This window comes from Oncorhynchus gorbuscha, linkage group LG05 (genome assembly GCF_021184085.1).
Source record: "Oncorhynchus gorbuscha isolate QuinsamMale2020 ecotype Even-year linkage group LG05, OgorEven_v1.0, whole genome shotgun sequence".
NCBI classification, from domain to species: Eukaryota; Metazoa; Chordata; class Actinopteri; order Salmoniformes; family Salmonidae; genus Oncorhynchus; species Oncorhynchus gorbuscha.
The window spans coordinates 9,267,008-9,287,204 of NC_060177.1; the positions used below are offsets into that span (position 1 = coordinate 9,267,008).

Consider the following 20,197-nt stretch of genomic DNA (forward strand, 5'->3'; position numbering starts at 1 on the left):
CTTCTGATGGACTACTTCTCTCCTTCTTCAGAGCTTCTGATGGACTACTTCTCCCCTTCCTTCAGAGCTTCTGATGGACTACTTCTCCCCTTCCTTCAGAGCTTCTGATGGACTACTTCTCCCCTTCCTTCAGAGCTTCTGATGGACTACTTCTCTCCTTCCTTCAGAGCTTCTGATGGACTACTTCTCTCCTTCAGAGCTTCTGATGGACTACTTCTCCCCTTCAGAGCTTCTGATGGACTACTTCTCTCCTTCCTTCAGCTTCTGATGGACTACTTCTCCCCTTCCTTCAGAGCTTCTGATGGACTACTTCTCTCCTTCTTCAGCTTCTGATGGACTACTTTTCTCCTTCCTTCAGAGCTTCTGATGGACTACTTCTCTCCTTCTTCAGCTTCTGATGGACTACTTCTCTCCTTCCTTCAGAGCTTCTGATGGACTACTTCTCTCCTTCTTCAGCTTCTGATGGACTACTTCTCCCCTTCCTTCAGAGCTTCTGATTCCATTTGAACCCTACTGACTAGAATAAGTTATGCATAGAAGTTACAAAAAGGCCTAATAAACTTCCCTGTATGGTACTGAAGCTTTGAAAATCAATTGACTAAAATGACTGTTTTCTAATGTACATGCAGCTGTCACTTCGACTATTGATTGATCGTTACTAAAACAATGACAAAGTACAGCCACACTTCACAGACACGGAGGATCCACTCTCTCACGCCAATCCCCTTTCCTTTCCCTTCCAAGATCTACCAAATCAATCGAAAGTGGCAGTTGTGGTCCAATGGTATCCAATATCCACCATCCACCATTTAACATTTCTGTCACTCACCTGGAATGGTGCCGCAGTCCTTGGGCTGCTTGTCTTCAGCTGTGGATCCAGGGGGAGGGGCAGAAGGAGGGCTGGTCTTGGCTGAGCGGCGGTGTCGGACCACCCTGTGCTGCAGCCCGGAAAAGGAGTCGGAAGAACTGCTGACCGGCTGGATGAAGAGACTGTCCTCTCCTGTATAGACCAGTCCAGTCTGAAGAGAGAGAGAGAGAGAGAGAGAGAGAGAGAGAGAGAGAGAGAGAGAGAGAGAGAGAGAGAGAGAGAGAGAGAGAAGAGAGAGACCAAGAGAGAGAGACCGAGAGAGAGAGAGAGAGAGACCAAGAGAGAGAGACCGATAGAGAGAGAGAGAGAGACCAAGAGAGACTGAGAGAGAGAGAGACCAAGAGAGACAGAGAGAGAGAGAGAGACCAAGAGAGAGAGAGAGACAGAGACAGAGAGAGAGAGAGACCGAGAGAGAGACCGAGAGAGAGAGAGACCAAGAGAGAGACCGAGAGAGAGAGACCGAGAGAGAGAGACCGAGAGAGAGAGAGAGAGAGAGAGACCGAGAGAGAGAGAGACCGAGAGAGAGAGACCGAGAGAGAGAGAGAGAGAGACAGAGAGACAGAGAGAGAGAGAGACCGAGAGAGAGACCGAGAGAGAGAGACCGAGAGAGACCGAGAGACCGAGAGAGACCGAGAGAGAGAGAGACCAAGAGAGAGAGAGAGAGAGAGAGACCGAGAGAGAGAGACCGAGAGAGAGAGAGAGACCGAGAGAGACCGAGAGAGAGAGAGACCAAGAGAGAGAGAGAGAGAGACAGAGAGAGACCGAGAGAGAGAGACCGAGAGAGAGAGAGAGAGAGAGAGAGAGAGAGAGAGAGAGAGAGAGAGAGAGAGAGAGAGAGAGAGAGAGAGAGACAGAGAGAGAGAGACCGAGAGAGAGAGAGAGCAAAAGAACAACAGAGCAGCCGTTAACATTAGTTTTTAGGGTAGATCAGCTTTTAGGTTTTCTCTCAGGAGATCCCAGATAGTTGTTTGCAACATGCCACCTCCCCTTTCCCCCGACCAGAGCTGCCTCAAGCCCCACCTCTATACCCCCAACCTCCACCCCAACCAAACCCAGCCCCTGGCCAACACCATGCAGGGTCTTCTAAGAACAAATAACTTATCGTCGAACCCAAAGCCTCCACTAACGTAGTCCGGTGAAACTAATAAACTACAACGTATTAACACGGCTCAACGTATTAACACGGCTCAACGTATTAACACGGCTCAACGTATTAACACGGCTCAACGTATTAACACGCCTCAACGTATTAACACGGCTCAACGTATTAACACGGCCGGCCCGCTCAACGTATTAACACGGCTCAACGTATTAACACAGCTCAACGTATTAACACGGCCGACCCGCTCAACGTATTAACACGGCCGACCCGCTCAGCGTATTAACACGGTCGACCCGCTCAACGTATCAACACGGCCGACCCGCTCAAAGTATTAACACGGCCGACCCGCTCAACGTATCAACACGGCCGACCCGCTCAATGTATTAACACGGCCGACCCGCTCAAAGTATTAACACGGCCAACCCGCTCAACGTATTAACACAGCTCAACGTATTAACACGGCCGACCAGCTCAAAGTATTAACACGGCCAACCCGCTCAACGTATTAACACGGCCGACCCGCTCAGCGTATTAACACGGCCGACCCGCTCAACGTATCAACACGGCCGACCCGCTCAAAGTATTAACACGGCCGACCCGCTCAACGTATCAACACGGCCGACCCGCTCAACGTATTAACACGGCCGACCCGCTCAAAGTATTAATACGGCCGACCCGCTCAACATATTAACACGGCTCAACGTATCAACACGGCAGACCCGCTCAACGTATCAACACGGCCGACCCGCTCAACGTATCAACACGGCCGACCTGCTCAACGTATTAACACGGCCGACCCGCTCAACGTATCAACACGGCCGACCTGCTCAACGTATTAACACGGCCGACCCGCTCAACGTATCAACACGGCCGATCTGCTCAACGTATCAACACGGCCGACCCACTCAACGTATCAACACGGCCAACCCGCTCAACGTATTAACACGGCCAACCCGCTCAGCGTATTAACACGGCCGACCCGCTCAACGTATCAACACGGCCGACCCGCTCAAAGTATTAACACGGCCGACCCGCTCAACGTATCAACACGGCCGACCCGCTCAACGTATTAACACGGCCGACCCGCTCAAAGTATTAATACGGCCGACCCGCTCAACATATTAACACGGCTCAACGTATCAACACGGCAGACCCGCTCAACGTATCAACACGGCCGACCCGCTCAACGTATTAACACGGCCGACCCGCTCAACGTATTAACACGGCCGACCCGCTCAGCGTATTAACACGGCCGACCCGCTCAACGTATTAACACGGCTCAGCGTATTAACACGGCCGTCCCGCTCAACGTATTAACACGGCCGACCCGCTCAGCGTATGAACACGGCCGACCCGCTCAACGTATTAACACGGCCCACCCGCTCAACGTATCAACACGGCCGACCTGCTCAACGTATTAACACGGCCGACCCGCTCAACGTATCAACACGGCCGACCTGCTCAACGTATTAACACGGCCGACCCGCTCAACGTATCAACACGGCCGATCTGCTCAACGTATCAACACGGCCGACCCACTCAACGTATCAACACGGCCGACCCGCTCAACGTATCAACACGGCCGACCCGCTCAAAGTATTAACACGGCCGACCCGCTCAACGTATCAACACGGCCGACCCGCTCAATGTATTAACACGGCCGACCCGCTCAAAGTATTAACACGGCCAACCCGCTCAACGTATTAACACAGCTCAACGTATTAACACGGCCGACCCGCTCAAAGTATTAACACGGCCAACCCGCTCAACGTATTAACACGGCCGACCCGCTCAACGTATTAACACGGCCGACCCGCTCAACGTATCAACACGGCCGACCTGCTCAACGTATTAACACGGCCGACCCGCTCAACGTATCAACACGGCCGACCTGCTCAACGTATTAACACGGCCGACCCGCTCAACGTATCAAAACGGCCAACCTGCTCAACGTATCAACACGGCCGACCCACTCAACGTATCAACACGGCCGACCCGCTCAACGTATTAACACGGCCGACCCGCTCAACGTATTAACACGGCTCAACGTACTAACACGGCCGACCCGCTCAACGTATCAACACGGCCGACCTGCTCAACGTATTAACACGGCCGACCCGCTCAACGTATCAACACGGCCGACCTGCTCAACGTATTAACCCGGCCGACCCGCTCAACGTATCAACACGGCCGACCTGCTCAACGTATCAACACGGCCGACCCACTCAACGTATCAACACGGCCGACCCGCTCAACGTATTAACACGGCCGACCCGCTCAACGTATTAACACGGCTCAACGTATTAACACGGCCGACCCGCTCATCGTATTAACACGGCTCAACGTATTAACATGGCCGACCCGCTCAACGTATTAACACGGCTCAACGTATTAACACGGCTCAACGTATTAACACGGCTCAACGTAATAACACGGCTCAACGTATCAACACGGCCGACCCGCTCAACGTATTAACACGGCCGACCCGCTCAACGTATTAACACGGCTCAACGTATTAACACGGCCGACCCGCTCAACGTATTAACACGGCTCAACGTATTAACATGGCCGACCCGCTCAGCGTATTAACACGACTCAACGTATTAACACGACTCAACGTATTAACACGGCCAACCCGCTCAACGTATTAACACGGCTCAACGTATTAACACGGCCGGCCCGCTCAGCGTATTAACACGGCCGACCCGCTCAGCGTATTAACACGGCCGACCCGCTCAACGTATTAACACGGCTCAACGTATTAACACGGCTCAACGTATTAACACGGCTCAACGTAATAACACGGCTCAACGTATTAACACGGCTCAACGTATTAACACGGCTCAACGTATTAACACGGGTCAACGTATTAACACGGCCGGCCGGCTCAACGTATTAACACGGCCGATCCGCTCAGCGTATTAACACGGCTCAATGTATTAACATGGCTCAACGTATTAACACGGCTGACCCGCTCAGCATATTAACACGGCCAACCCGCTCAACGTATTAACACGACTCAGCGTGTTAACACGGCCGACCCGCTCAGCATATTAACACGGCCAACCCGCTCAACGTATTAACACGGCTCAACGTATTAACACGGCCGACCCGCTCAACGTATTAACACGGCTCAACGTATTAACATGGCCGACCCGCTCAGCGTATTAACACGGCTCAACGTATTAACACGACTCAACGTATTAACACGGCCAACCCGCTCAACGTATTAACACGGCTCAACGTATTAACACGGCCGGCCCGCTCAGCGTATTAACACGGCCGACCCGCTCAGCGTATTAACACGGCCGACCCGCTCAACTTATTAACACGGCTCAACGTATTAACACGGCTCAACGTATTAACACGGCTCAACGTAATAACACGGCTCAACGTATTAACACGGCTCAACGTATTAACACGGCTCAACGTATTAACACGGGTCAACGTATTAACACGGCCGGCCGGCTCAACGTATTAACACGGCCGATCCGCTCAGCGTATTAACACGGCTAAATGTATTAACATGGCTCAACGTATTAACACGGCCGACCCGCTCAGCATATTAACACGGCCAACCCGCTCAACGTATTAACACGACTCAGCGTGTTAACACGGCCGACCCGCTCAGCATATTAACACGGCCAACCCGCTCAACGTATTAACACGGCTCAGCGTATTAACACGGCCGACCCGCTCAGCATATTAACACGGCCGACCCGCTTAACGTATTAACACGACTCAGCGTATTAACACGACTCAGCATATTAACACGGCTCAACGTATTAACACGGCCAACCCGCTCAACGTATTAACACGGCCGGCCCGCTCAACGTATTAACACGACTCAGCGTATTAACACGGCTTAACGTATTAACACGGCCGGCCCGCTCAACGTATTAACACGACTCAACGTATTAACACGACTCAACGTATTAACACGACTCAACGTATTAACACGACTCAACGTATTAACACGGCTCAACGTATTAACACGACTCAACGTATTAACACGACTCAACGTATTAACACGACTCAACGTATTAACACGACTCAACGTATTAACACGACTCAGCATATTAACACGGCTCAACGTATTAACACGGCCGGCCCGCTCAACGTATTAACACGACTCAACGTATTAACACGGCTCAACGTATTAACACGACTCAACGTATTAACGCGACTCAACGTATTAACACGGCTCAACGTATTAACACGGCTCAACGTATTAACACGACTCAACGTATTAACACGACTCAACGTATTAACACGGCTCAGCGTATTAACACGGCCGACCCGCTCAACGTATTAACACGGCTCAACGTATTAACACGACTCAACGTATTAACACGACTCAACGTATTAACACGGCTCAGCGTATTAACACGACCGACCCGCTCAACGTATCAACACGGCCGACCCGCTCAACGTATTAACACGGCCGACCCGCTCAACGTATCAACACGGCCGACCTGCTCAACGTATTACCACGGCCGACCCGCTCAACGTATCAACACGGCCGACCTGCTCAACGTATTAACACGGCCGACCCGCTCAACGTATCAACACGGCCGACCTGCTCAACGTATCAACACGGCCGACCCACTCAACGTATCAACACGGCCGACCCGCTCAACGTAATAACACGGCCGACCTGCTCAACGTATTAACACGGCTCAACGTATTAACACGGCTCAACGTATTAACATGGCCGACCCGCTCAGCGTATTAACACGACTCAACGTATTAACACGGCCGACCCGCTCAACGTATCAACACGGCCGACCTGCTCAACGTATTAACACGGCCGACCCGCTCAACGTATCAACACGGCCGACCCGCTCAACGTATTAACACGGCTCAACGTATTAACATGGCCGACCCGCTCAGCGTATTAACACGACTCAACGTATTAACACGACTCAACGTATTAACACGGCCAACCCGCTCAACGTATTAACACGGCTCAACGTATTAACACGGCCGGCCCGCTCAGCGTATTAACACGGCCCACCCGCTCAGCGTATTAACACGGCCGACCCGCTCAACGTATTAACACGGCTCAACGTATTAACACGGCTCAACGTATTAACACGGCTCAACGTATTAACACGACTCAGCGTATTAACACGACTCAGCATATTAACACGGCCGACCCGCTTATCGTATTAACACGACTCAGCGTATTAACACAACTCAGCGTATTAACACGGCTCAACGTATTAACACGGCCAACCCGCTCAACGTATTAACACGGCCAACCCGCTCAACGTATTAACACGGCCGGCCCGCTCAACGTATTAACACGACTCAGCGTGTTAACACGGCCGACCCGCTCAGCATATTAACACGGCCAACCCGCTCAACGTATTAACACGGCTCAGCGTATTAACACGGCCGACCCGCTCAGCATATTAACACGGCCGACCCGCTTAACGTATTAACACGACTCAGCGTATTAACACGTCTCAGCATATTAACACGGCTCAACGTATTAACACGGCCAACCCGCTCAACGTATTAACACGGCCGGCCCGCTCAACGTATTAACACGACTCAGCGTATTAACACGGCTTAACGTATTAACACGGCCGGCCCGCTCAACGTATTAACACGACTCAACGTATTAACACGACTCAACGTATTAACACGACTCAACGTATTAACACGACTCAACGTATTAACACGGCTCAACGTATTAACACGACTCAACGTATTAACACGACTCAACGTATTAACACGACTCAACGTATTAACACGACTCAACGTATTAACACGACTCAGCATATTAACACGGCTCAACGTATTAACACGGCCGGCCCGCTCAACGTATTAACACGACTCAACGTATTAACACGGCTCAACGTATTAACACGACTCAACGTATTAACGCGACTCAACGTATTAACACGGCTCAACGTATTAACACGGCTCAACGTATTAACACGACTCAACGTATTAACACGACTCAACGTATTAACACGGCTCAGCGTATTAACACGGCCGACCCGCTCAACGTATTAACACGGCTCAACGTATTAACACGACTCAACGTATTAACACGACTCAACGTATTAACACGGCTCAGCGTATTAACACGACCGACCCGCTCAACGTATCAACACGGCCGACCCGCTCAACGTATTAACACGGCCGACCCGCTCAACGTATCAACACGGCCGACCTGCTCAACGTATTACCACGGCCGACCCGCTCAACGTATCAACACGGCCGACCTGCTCAACGTATTAACACGGCCGACCCGCTCAACGTATCAACACGGCCGACCTGCTCAACGTATCAACACGGCCGACCCACTCAACGTATCAACACGGCCGACCCGCTCAACGTAATAACACGGCCGACCTGCTCAACGTATTAACACGGCTCAACGTATTAACACGGCTCAACGTATTAACATGGCCGACCCGCTCAGCGTATTAACACGACTCAACGTATTAACACGGCCGACCCGCTCAACGTATCAACACGGCCGACCTGCTCAACGTATTAACACGGCCGACCCGCTCAACGTATCAACACGGCCGACCCGCTCAACGTATTAACACGGCTCAACGTATTAACATGGCCGACCCGCTCAGCGTATTAACACGACTCAACGTATTAACACGACTCAACGTATTAACACGGCCAACCCGCTCAACGTATTAACACGGCTCAACGTATTAACACGGCCGGCCCGCTCAGCGTATTAACACGGCCGACCCGCTCAGCGTATTAACACGGCCGACCCGCTCAACGTATTAACACGGCTCAACGTATTAACACGGCTCAACGTATTAACACGGCTCAACGTATTAACACGACTCAGCGTATTAACACGACTCAGCATATTAACACGGCCGACCCGCTTATCGTATTAACACGACTCAGCGTATTAACACGACTCAGCGTATTAACACGGCTCAACGTATTAACACGGCCAACCCGCTCAACGTATTAACACGGCCAACCCGCTCAACGTATTAACACGGCCGGCCCGCTCAACGTATTAACACGACTCAGCGTATTAACACGGCTTAACGTATTAACACGGCCGGCCCGCTCAACGTATTAACACGACTCAACGTATTAACACGACTCAACGTATTAACACGGCTCAACGTATTAACACGACTCAACGTATTAACACGACTCAACGTATTAACACGACTCAACGTATTAACACGACTCAGCATATTAACACGACTCAACGTATTAACACGACTCAACGTATTAACACGACTCAACGTATTAACACGACTCAACGTATTAACACGGCTCAACGTATTAACACGGCCGGCCCGCTCAACGTATTAACACGACTCAACATATTAACACGGCTCAACGTATTAACACGACTCAACGTATTAACACGACTCAACGTATTAACACGACTCAACGTATTAACACGACTCAACGTATTAACACGACTCAGCATATTAACACGACTCAACGTATTAACACGGCCGGCCCGCTCAGCGTATTAACACGGCCGACCCGCTCAACGTATTAACACGGCCGACCCGCTCAACGTATTAACACGACTCAACGTATTAACATGGCTCAACGTATTAACACGGCTCAACGTATTAACACGACTCATCGTATTAACACGGCTCAACATATTAACACGGCCGACCCGCTCAACAGGCAGGATTAGTCAGCCGCTTGTGGCGGCAGATTGACGAGGGCAGCCTTTTCTGAACTGAGCTGACCAACACGCACCTCCAACAACACATAAAACCTCAGTGCAAATACAGTGCATTCAGAAAGTATTCAGACCCCTTGATTTTTATCCACATGTTGTTACGTTACAGCCTTATTCTAAAATGTATTAAATCATTTTTTCCCCCTCATCAATCTACACACAATACCCCATAATGACAAAGCAAAAACTGTTTTACATTTTTTGCAAATGTATCAATAAAAAAACTGAAATATCACATTTACATTAGTATTCAGAACCTGTACTTTGTTGAAGAACCTTTGGCAGTGATTACATCCTCGAGTCTTCTTGGGTATGACGCTACAAGCGTGACACACCTGTATTTGGCGAGTTTCTCCCATTCTTCTCTGCAGATCCTCTCAAGCTCTGTTAGGTTGGATGGGGAGCGTCATTGCACAGCTTTTTCAGGTCTCTCCAGAGATGTTCAATTAGGTTCAAGTCCGGGCTCTGGCTGGGCCACTCAAGGACATTCAGAGACTTGTCCGGAAGCCACTCCTGCATTGTCATGTGTTTAGGGTCGTTTATGTGTTTAGGGTCGTTGTCCTATTGGAAGGTGAACCTTCACCCCAGTCTGAGGTCCTGAGCGGTCTGGAGCAGGTTTTCATCAAGGATCCCTCTGTACTTTGCTCTGTTCATCTTTCCCTCGATCTGATAAAGTTGGGTAGTTGATATTCAGAGTTTAAATCACCAAATTGATTAGTCACAGGATTCCACTGCTGCCGACATGGTAGGCTACACCCCAGTAAACATGAGCCGACCTCTTTTGGTCCAGCCCCCATGTCTTTTTTGGTGTTTTACAAATGGTAGGCTTACCACATAGATAGACATTCATAACATTTACTTTGGAAAATACATGTTTTTCCGCCTAGGGTGTCAGGATGGCAAGAACCAGCCCTGTGCATAACAGCTCCTTGTGTAGGGTGCATTGCCAAATGTGCCAAATAGAAAGGAAGGGCATTCCCAGAGAACAGACTGAGAGAAGAAGAGTCAGCACAAACTCTCCAATTTACATCTCAGCACACACCTCCTCAGGGCTAGGGAGAAGAAGCATGGAGGAGTGCTGAGAGAGAGGGGGAAGAAGACAGGGGGAGAGAGAGAGGGGGAGAAGAGAGAGAGAGAGGGGGAGAGAAGAGGGAGAGAGGGTGAGGGAAGAGAGAGAGAGGGGGAGAGAAGAGAGAGAGAGGGGAGAAGAGAGAGAGGGGGAGAGAAGAGAGAGAGAGAGAGAGAAGAGAGAGGGCGGGAGAAGAGAGAGAGAGAGAGGGGGAGAGAAAGAGAGGGGGAGAGAAGAGAGAGGGGAGAAGAGAGAGAGAGATGGGGGAGAAGAGAGAGAGGGAGAAAGAGAGAGGGGGAGGGAAGAGAGAGAGGGCGAGAGAAGAGAGAGGGGGAGAGAGAGAGGGGAAAGAGAGAGAGAGAGAGAGAGAGAGAGAGAGAGAGAGAGAGAGAGAGAGAGAGAGAGAGAGGGGAGAGAAGGAAGCAGAGGGAGTGCTGAGAGAGAGGGGGAGAGAAGAGAGAGAGGGGGAGAGAAGAGAGAGAGAGGGGAGAGAAGAGAGGGGAGAGAAGAGAGAGAGATGGGGGAGAAGAGAGAGGGGGAGAGAAGAGAGAGAGGGGAGAAGAGAGAGGGGGAGAGTGGGAGAGAAGAGAGAGAGGGGGAGAAGAGAGATAGGGGTAGAGAAGAGAGAGTGGGGAGAAGAGAGAGAGATGGGGAGAAGAGAGAGGGGGAGAGAGAGAGAGAGGGGGAGAAGAGAGAGAGGGGGAGAGAGAGAGTGGGAGAGAAGAGAGAGAGGGGGAGAAGAGAGAGAGGGGGAGAGAAGAGAGAGAGATGGGGAGAAGAGAGAGAGAGGGGAGAGAAGGAAGCAGAGAGGAGTGCTCAGAGAGAGGGGGAGAGAAGAGAGAGAGAGGGGGAGAGAAGAGAGAGGGGTAGAGAATATAGAGAGAGGGGGAGAGAGAGAGGGGGAGAGAAAGAAAGAAAGAAATAAGAGTGAGAAGAGAGAGAGAGGGGGTGAGAATAGAGAGATAGGGGGAGAAAGAGAGGGGGAGAGAGGGGGAGAGAAGAGACAGAGAGGGGGAGAAGAGAGAGAGAGGGGAGAGAAGAGAGAGGGAGAGAAGAGAGATGGGGAGAGAAGAGAGAGAGAGGGGGAGAAGAGAGAGAGGGAGAGAAGAGAGAGAGGGGGAGAAGAGAGAGAGAGGGGGAGAAGAGAGAGAGAGGGAGAGAAGAGAGAGAGGGGGAGAAGAGAGAGAGGGGGAGAGAAGGAAGCAGAGAGGAGTGCTGAGAGAGAGGGGAGAGAGAGGAAGCAAGGGGGAGAGAGAGAGAGAGAGAGAGAGGAGAGAAGTGAGAGAGGGGAGAGAAGAGAGAGGGGGGAGAAGATAGAGAGGTGGAGAGAAGAGAGAGAGAGATGGGGGAGAAGAGAGAGAGGGGAGAGAAGAGAGAGGGGGAGGAAGAGAGAGAGGGGCGAGAGAAGAGAGAGAGGGGGAGAGAGAGAGGGGGAGAAAAGAGAGAGAGAGAGAGAGAGAGAGAGAGAGAGAGAGAGAGAGAGAGAGAGAGAGAGAGAGAGAGAGAGAGAGAGAGAGAGAGATGGGGGAGAAGAGAGAGAGATGGGGGAGAGAATATAGAGAGAGGGGGAGAGAGAGAGGGGGAGAGAGAAAGAAAGAAAGAAATAAGAGTGAGAAGAGAGAGAGAGAGAGAGAGAGAGAGAGAGAGAGAGAGAGAGAGAGAGAGAGAGAGAGAGAGAGAGAGAGAGAGAGAGAGAGAGAGAGAGAGGGGGAGAGAAGGAAGCAGAGGGGAGTGCTGAGAGAGAGGGGAGAGAAGAGAGAGAGGGGGAGAGAATAGAGAGATAGGGGGAGAAAGAGAGGGGGAGAGAGAGGGGGAGAGAAGAGACAGAGAGGGGGAGAAGAGAGAGAGAGGGGGAGAGAAGAGAGAGGGGGAGAGAAGAGAGATGGGAGAGAAGAGAGAGAGAGAGAGAGAGAGAGAGAGAGAGAGGGAGAGAAGAGAGAGAGAGGGAGAGAAGAGAGAGAGAGGGGAGAAGAGAGAGAGAGGGGGAGAAGAGAGAGAGAGGAGAGAAGAGAGAGAGGGGAGAAGAGAGAGAGAGAGGGGAGAGAAGAGAGAGAGAGAGGGGAGAAGAGAGAGAGGGGAGAAGAGAGGGGGGTGGAGAAGGAAGCAGAGAGGGGTGCTGAGAGAGAGGGGAGAGAGAGGAAGCAAGGGGAGAGAGAGAGAGAGAGAGAGAGAGAGAGAGAGAGAGAGAGAGAGAGAGAGAGAGAGAGAGAGAGAGAGAGAGAGAGAGAGAGAGAGAGAGAGAGAGAGGGAGAGAAGTGAGAGAGGGGAGAGAAGGGGAGAGAGAAGAGAGAGAGGGGGAGAGAGAGGGGGAGAAAAGAGAGAGAGAGAGAGAGAGAGAGAGAGAGAGAGAGAGAGAGAGAGAGAGAGAGAGAGAGAGAGAGAGAGAGAGAGAGAGAGAGAGATAGAGGGGGAGAGAAGGAAGCAGAGGGAGTGCTGAGAGAGAGGGGGAGAGAAGAGAGAGAGGGGGAGAGAAGAGAGAGAGAGGGGGAGAAGAGAGATGGGGAGAGAAGAGAGAGAGATGGGGGAGAAGAGAGAGGGAGAGAAGAGAGAGGGGGAGAAGAGAGAGAGGGGGGGAGTGGGAGAGAAGAGAGAGGGGAGAGAAGAGAGAGAGGGGGAGAGAAGAGAGAGGGGGAGAAGAGAGAGAGAGGGGGAGAAGAGAGAGAGGGGAGAGAAGAGAGAGAGGGGGAGAGAGAGAGGGGGAGAAAAGAGAGAGAGAGAGAGAGAGAGAGAGAGAGAGAGAGAGAGAGAGAGAGAGAGAGAGAGAGAGAGAGAGAGAGAGGGGAAGAGAAGGAAGCAGAGGGGAGTGCTGAGAGAGGGGAGAGAAGAGAGAGAGAGGGAGAGAAGAGAGAGAGAGGGGGAGAAGAGAGATGGGGAGAGAAGAGAGAGAGATGGGGGAGAAGAGAGATGGGAGAGAAGAGAGAGAGGGGAGAAGAGAGAGAGGGGGAGAGGGAGAGAAGAGAGAGAGGGAGAGAAGAGAGAGAGGGGGAGAGAAGAGAGAGGGGGAGAAGAGAGAGAGGGGGAGAAGAGAGAGAGGGGGAGAGAAGAGAGAGAGGGGAGAGAGAGAGAGGGTGGAGGGGGAGAGAAGAGCGAGAGGGGGAGAGAAGAGAGAAAGGGGAGGGAGTGAGAGAGGGGGAGAGAAAGAAAGAAAGAAGAGAGAGAAGAGAGAGAGGGGGAGAGAAGAGAGAGATAGGTGGAGAGAAGAGAGGGGGAGAGAGAGAGAGAGGGGGAGAGAAGAGAGAGAGAGGGGGAGAAGAGAGAGAGGGTGAGAGAAGAGAGAGAGAGGGGGGGAGAAAGAGAGAGGGGGAGAAGAGAGAGAGGAGAGAAGAGAGAGAGGGGAGAGAGAGAGAGGGGGAGAAGAGAGAGAGAGGGGGAGAAGAGAGAGAGGGGAGAGAAGAGAGAGCAAGGGGGAGAGAGAGAGGGGGGGAGAGAGAGAGAGAAAGAAAGAAAGAAAGAAAGAAAGAAAGAAAGAAAGAAAGAAAGAAAGAAAGAAAGAGGAACATAAAACTCACTCTTTCATCCTCTCTGACAGGTACAGACAGACACAAACTCCCTACAACATGAATCATTGTGGGAAAAGTAGAATTGGCCTGCTTCAAGGTTTTGTAAGGCTTTACTAAGGATCCATGGTTATATTGTAAAGCTGCGCCTGGCAGGGCTAGTAAAATGAGTTGACATGGCATTAACAAGCAATCCAGAGCCACACACAGTGTCTTAAAGGTATTCCAAAAGCCCAGCGGCAGCAATTACAGAACCTATGAGCCGTTTCCATGGCAACTAGCGTTGGAAGGATAATGCTGTCTTCTTCTCGGTCAGAATAAGCCGAAGGTAAAAATAAATATTTTTAAAAAAGAGACACCGATGACTAATTGTCCATTCAGCAATCACGGTTATGTACACAGTGAAGTAGAGAGGGAAAAAGAGAGAGAGAGAGAGAGAGAGAGAGAGAGAGAGAGAGAGAGAGAGAGAGAGAGAGAGAGAGAGAGAGAGAGAGAGAGAGAGAGAGAGAGAGAGAGAGAGAGAGAGAGAGAGAGAGAAAGAAAGAAAGAAAGAAAGAAAGAAAGAAAGTCTTAGCCTTAAACAGGCATGTGGCTGTTCACTTGGCCACATTCACAACACGACACAATGTGAAAGCAGAGCCTGCATGCGGCCAGCCTCAGAGCTTCCAGTGTGAGGCAGGGTTAAGTGAATAACGGCTGGTATTTCAGGGTAAAATAGAACACTGTGCTAAGTGTGTTACAACATACTGTAGCCACAGCAGGCTAATATAGCAAAGACATCCACCAGGCACTAGCTCCAAGCTAAGACTCAGGGTAAACAATGCTGATGCAACACAGGAAAGACATCCACCAGGCACTAGCTCCAAGCTGAGCCTCAGTGTAAACAATGCTGCTGCAACACAGGAAAGACATCCACCAGGCACTAGCTCCAAGCTAAGACTCAGGGTAAACAATGCTGCTGCAACACAGGAAAGACATCCACCAGGCACTAGCTCCAAGCTAAGACTCAGGGTAAACAATGCTGCTGCAACACAGGAAAGACATCCACCAGGCACTAGCTCCAAGCTAAGACTCAGGGTAAACAATGCTGCTGCAACACAGGAAAGACATCCACCAGGCACTAGCTCCAAGCTAAGACTCAGTGTAAACAATGCTGCTGCAACACAGGAAAGACATCCACCAGGCACTAGCTCCAAGCTAAGCCTCAGTGTAAACAATGCTGCTGCAACACAGGAAAGGCATCCACCAGGCACTAGCTCCAAGCTAAGCCTCAGTGTAAACAATGCTGCTGCAACACAGGAAAGGCATCCACCAGGCACTAGCTCCAAGCTAAGACTCAGTGTAAACAATGCTGCTGCAACACAGGAAAGACATCCACCAGGCACTAGCTCCAAGCTGAGCCTCATGGTAAACAATGCTGCTGCAACACAGGAAAGACATCCACCAGGCACTAGCTCCAAGCTGAGCCTCAGTGTAAACAATGCTGCTGCAACACAGCAGAAAACCATTTCATATTTCCCCTCACTTAAAGGGTGGTACATCAATCGTGTTTTTTCACACCACATGGCCTGACCAGCAAAATATCTAGAGCCAATTATAGTGTATGAAGTTGTTGCCTGGTGATGGTAGTTGTAATGCTGCTGTTCGCTCCCGGATACTGATGTACTGTCTCTTGTACTGTATAGGGTCCTATAAACAGACAGACTGACAGACTGACAGACACACACTGTCAGGCCCTGACCTTAGATATGTTTTTCTATATATTTTGGTTAGGTCAGGGTGTGACTAGGGTGGGTACTCTAGTTTTTGTATGTCTATGGTTTTTGTATGTTTTTGTATGTCTAGGGGGTTTTGTATGTCTAGGGGTTTTTGTATGTCTAGGGGTTTTTGCATGTCTATGGTTTTTGTATGTCTAGGGGGTTTTGTATGTCTAGGGGTTTTTGTATGTCTATGTTGGCCTGATATGGTTCCCAATCAGAGACAGCTGTTTATCGTTGTCTCTGATTGGGGATCATATTTAGGTAGCCCTTTTCCTAATTTGTGTTGTGGGATCTTGTCTATGTGTAGTTGCCTGTCAGCACTAGTTGGTATGGCTTCACGTTTCCTTTGGTTGTTTGTTGTTTTTGTTCATTCATGAAAAAAGAGAATGTCCACATACCACGCTGCACCTTGATCCAATCATTATGACGAACATGACACACACTTCCAAGGCTACAAGGCTAGGTAGAGGGATACTGTCACATTGAATGATGCTGGAGAGACGAAGCAGGTACGGGGAGGAACCCCCAGTTCCATCGGCGGCGGAATCCACCCCGACGTCACCAACAAAACAAACTCCTGGACTGGCTGGGCGAACAAGAACTAACGATCCAGCTGAGGCCCGACGTGGGATGGGCGCCATCCGAGCCAACCGGGGCAAGGGAACCTCTCGAGTCAGCTAGGGCGTGGGAACCTCTCGAGCCAGCTAGGGCATGGGAACCTCTCGAGCCAGCTAGGGCGTGGGAACCTCTCGAGCCAGCTAGGGCGTGGGAACCTCTCGAGCCAGCTAGGGCGTGGGAACCTCTCGAGTCAGCTAGGGCGTGGGAACCTCTCGAGCCAGCTAGGGCGTGGGAACCTCTCGAGCCAGCTAGGGCGTGGGAACCTCTCGAGCCAGCTAGGGCTTGGGAACCTCTCGAGCCAGCTAGGGCGTAGGAACCTCTCGAGCCAGCTAGGGCGTGGAGAACCTCTCGAGCCAGCTAGAGCGTGGGAACCTCTCGAGTCAGATAGGGCATGGGAACCTCTCCAGCCAGATAGGGCATGGAAACCTCTTGAGCCAGCTAGGGCGTGGAAACCTCTTGAGCCAGCTAGGGCATGGAAACCTCATTAGCCAGCTAGGGCATGGAAAACCTCTTGAGCCAGCTAGGGCATGGAAACCTCTTGAGCCAGCTAGGGCATGGAAACCTCTTGAGCCAGCTAGGGCATGGGAACCTCTCGAGTCAGATAGGGCATGGGAACCTCTCGAGCCAGCTAGAGCGTGGGAACCTCTCGAGTCAGATAGGGCATGGGAACCTCTTGAGCCAGCTAGGGCGTGGAAACCTCTCGAGTCAGATAGGGCATGGGAACCTCTCGAGCCAGCTAGAGCGTGGGAACCTCTCGAGTCAGATAGGGCATGGGAACCTCTCCAGCCAGCTAGGGCATGGGGGAGCGGGAGCAGGCGTGACAGATACTTCCAGTGACCTGGCCACAGACAGAGAGAGCTATCCAGGGAAGAAAACTATTAGGGCCCAGTTTGTCCTGTGTCTTCTCCCCTCAAGTAGCCTACTGATACTAACACAGAGAGACCACGTGGGCACACACACACACACACACACACACACACACACACACACACACACACACACACACACACACACACACACACACACACACACACACACACACACACACACACACACACACACACACACACACAGACCCCCACATACAGACAAACACACACACGCGCGTACACACACACACACACACACACACACACACACACAGTTTGTCTTACCTTGCATTTTACCTACTGAGTAAAAATTAACAATTCAATGAACAAAAGGAGGGCCTGCATAGTGTCTCTTTGACATTGTGTGTGCGTGTGTGTGTGTGTGTGTGCGTGTGTGTGCGTGGGTGTGTGTGTGCGTGCGTGTGTGTGCGTGGGTGTGCGTGTGTGTGTGTGTGTGTGTGTGTGTGTGTGTGTGTGTGTGTGTGTGTGTGTGTGTGTGTGTGTGTGTGTGTGTGTGTGTGTGTGTGTGTGTGTGTGTGTGTGTGTGTGTGTGTGTGTGTGTGTGTGTGTGTGTGTGTGTGTGTGTGTGTGTGTGTGTACGTGCTGGCACACACGTGCATGTATGTGCACACACACAACTTAAGTCAGCGTTCGTCCTTATATACAGCTGTAGGTGTCAGCTATCCTGAGCCACTTCTATCCCTCCACAAATGGATATAACATTTAAACAATCGTGACCTCATTTTCCAGATAATAATATCCCACGCAGGCCTGGGGAGAGAAAAAAACCTGCCAGGCCCACTGACTTTAGAATGCATGAAATGCCAAGAAAAAGATCATGCAATTTGTCCAATTCGTTTGACTTTAACTCATATGCTCATGTTGGTTTGGATCCATCCGATCTGACTCTACTGTCAATGACATAAGATGCTGTGTGTAGTACAGGGTAGTTATTATGGTGTGTGTAGATCAGGGTAGTTATTATGGTGTGTGTAGATCAGGGTAGTTGTTATGGTGTGTGTAGTACAGGGTAGTTATTATGGTGTGTGTAGATCAGGGTAGTTATTATGGTGTGTGTAGATCAGGGAGGTTATTATGGTGTGTGTAGATCAGGGTAGTTATTATGGTGTGTGTAGTTCAGGGTAGTTATTATGGTGTGTGTAGATCAGGGTAGTTATTATGGTGTGTGTAGATCAGGGAGGTTATTATGGTGTGTGTAGATCAGGGTAGTTATTATGGTATGTGTAGATCAGGGAGGTTATTATGGTGTGTGTAGATCAGGGAGGTTATTATGGTGTGTGTAGATCAGGGAGGTTATTATGGTGTGTGTAGATCAGGGAGGTTATTATGGTGTGTGTAGATCAGGGTAGTTATTATGGTGTGTGTAGATCAGGGTAGTTATTATGGTGTGTGTAGTTCAGGGTAGTTATTATGGTGTGTGTAGATCAGGGTAGTTATTATGGTGTGTGTAGTTCAGGGTAGTTATTATGAATGGAAGTGACAGTCGTGTGTGTGTGTGTGTGTGTGTGTGTGTGTGTGTGTGTGTGTGTGTGTGTGTGTGTGTGTGTGTGTGTGTGTGTGTGTGTGTGTGTGTGTGTGTGTGTGTGTGTGTGTGTGTGTGTGTGTGTGTGTGTGTGTGTGTGTGTGTGTGTGTGTGTGTGTGTGTGTAACAATATAAAGCTACAGTATGAATTCCTGAACACTTAAAACCTCCCAGAAAACAATAGCAGGTGAAGGAGAAGTAGTTTACCAGACCGCTGCAGGTGTTGAGGGAGGCAAAAGAGTCAGTGTGGTTGACAATCCATCCCGAGTAGAAGCAGAGCTGGTCTCTGGCCAGGTGCGACCATTTAGGGGGGTCTGTTTCGCCTCCCCTCTCCTCGACCACAAACCCCTCAGACAGAAAAGCGGCATCCCTTTTCAGGCGTAAGTACAGGTCTTTTCCAAACGCAGGTAAAGATAAAAACAAGGTGTCCTCCACAGAGTTTAGTCCACCCCGGGAATCGACAGAGCGCTGGCCGCGCCGACGCGCGCTGCGCCTGGATGAGTCATGCAACAGGTGAGCCTCCTCTCCAGAGAGCTCCACGGGGACCACCATGTCCACTAAGTCCGTGTTAAAACAGGAGTGGTCTATGGGAAAGGAGAAGGGAATAACTTATGAAACATTGAGTGTAACTTTCTGTGTCAACGTCTGTTTGAAAACAATATGCTATTGTTTTCATATTGGGTGTCTTGAGCTGTTTGTGGTGTGATGTAGGCTAGTTATTCAATGACATAGCAGCCTATTTCACAACAAATGGGGAGAATTGTACTATGTATTGGTCATTAAATAAGGTATATTTGGGGTCATCGAACTTATTCAAGTCACTTATTCAACTCATCTCGCATTGTGTGTAACTTCGTTGTGAGAGGGGCGCTGGAAAACGGCAGAGAAAACGCAGACACAGCTGCAGCAAAGTTACTCTTGCAGAGCAGCACAGAACATTTTGAGAGAGAGAGAGAGATAGAGGGGGGGGGAATAAAATAGAGAGATAGAGGGAGAGAAAAATAAAAGAGAGAGCAAGAGAGAGAGAGAGCGAGAGACAGATTCCCCAAGCAAACAAAGCCCATTTAAATTTAATTGAGAGAGAGAGAGACAGAGAGAGAGAGAGAGAGAGAGAGAGAGAGAGAGAGAGAGAGAGAGAGAGAGAGAGAGAGAGAGAG

The 20,197-nt window shown here is 50.5% G+C and overlaps 1 protein-coding gene across 1 annotated transcript in view; it reads right to left on the bottom strand.

Moving 5' to 3' along the window:
* LOC124035400 (A disintegrin and metalloproteinase with thrombospondin motifs 17-like) overlaps window positions 1-20,197 on the bottom strand; it is a 112,129-nt gene that overhangs the window by 91,630 nt on the left and 302 nt on the right. Inside the window, exons 2-3 of the mRNA XM_046348851.1 lie at window positions 19,248-19,624; window positions 830-1,019 (exon numbers count right to left, since the gene is read on the bottom strand). Coding sequence (XP_046204807.1) covers window positions 830-1,019; window positions 19,248-19,624 — 567 coding nt within the window. The remainder of the gene's footprint in view (window positions 1-829; window positions 1,020-19,247; window positions 19,625-20,197) is intronic.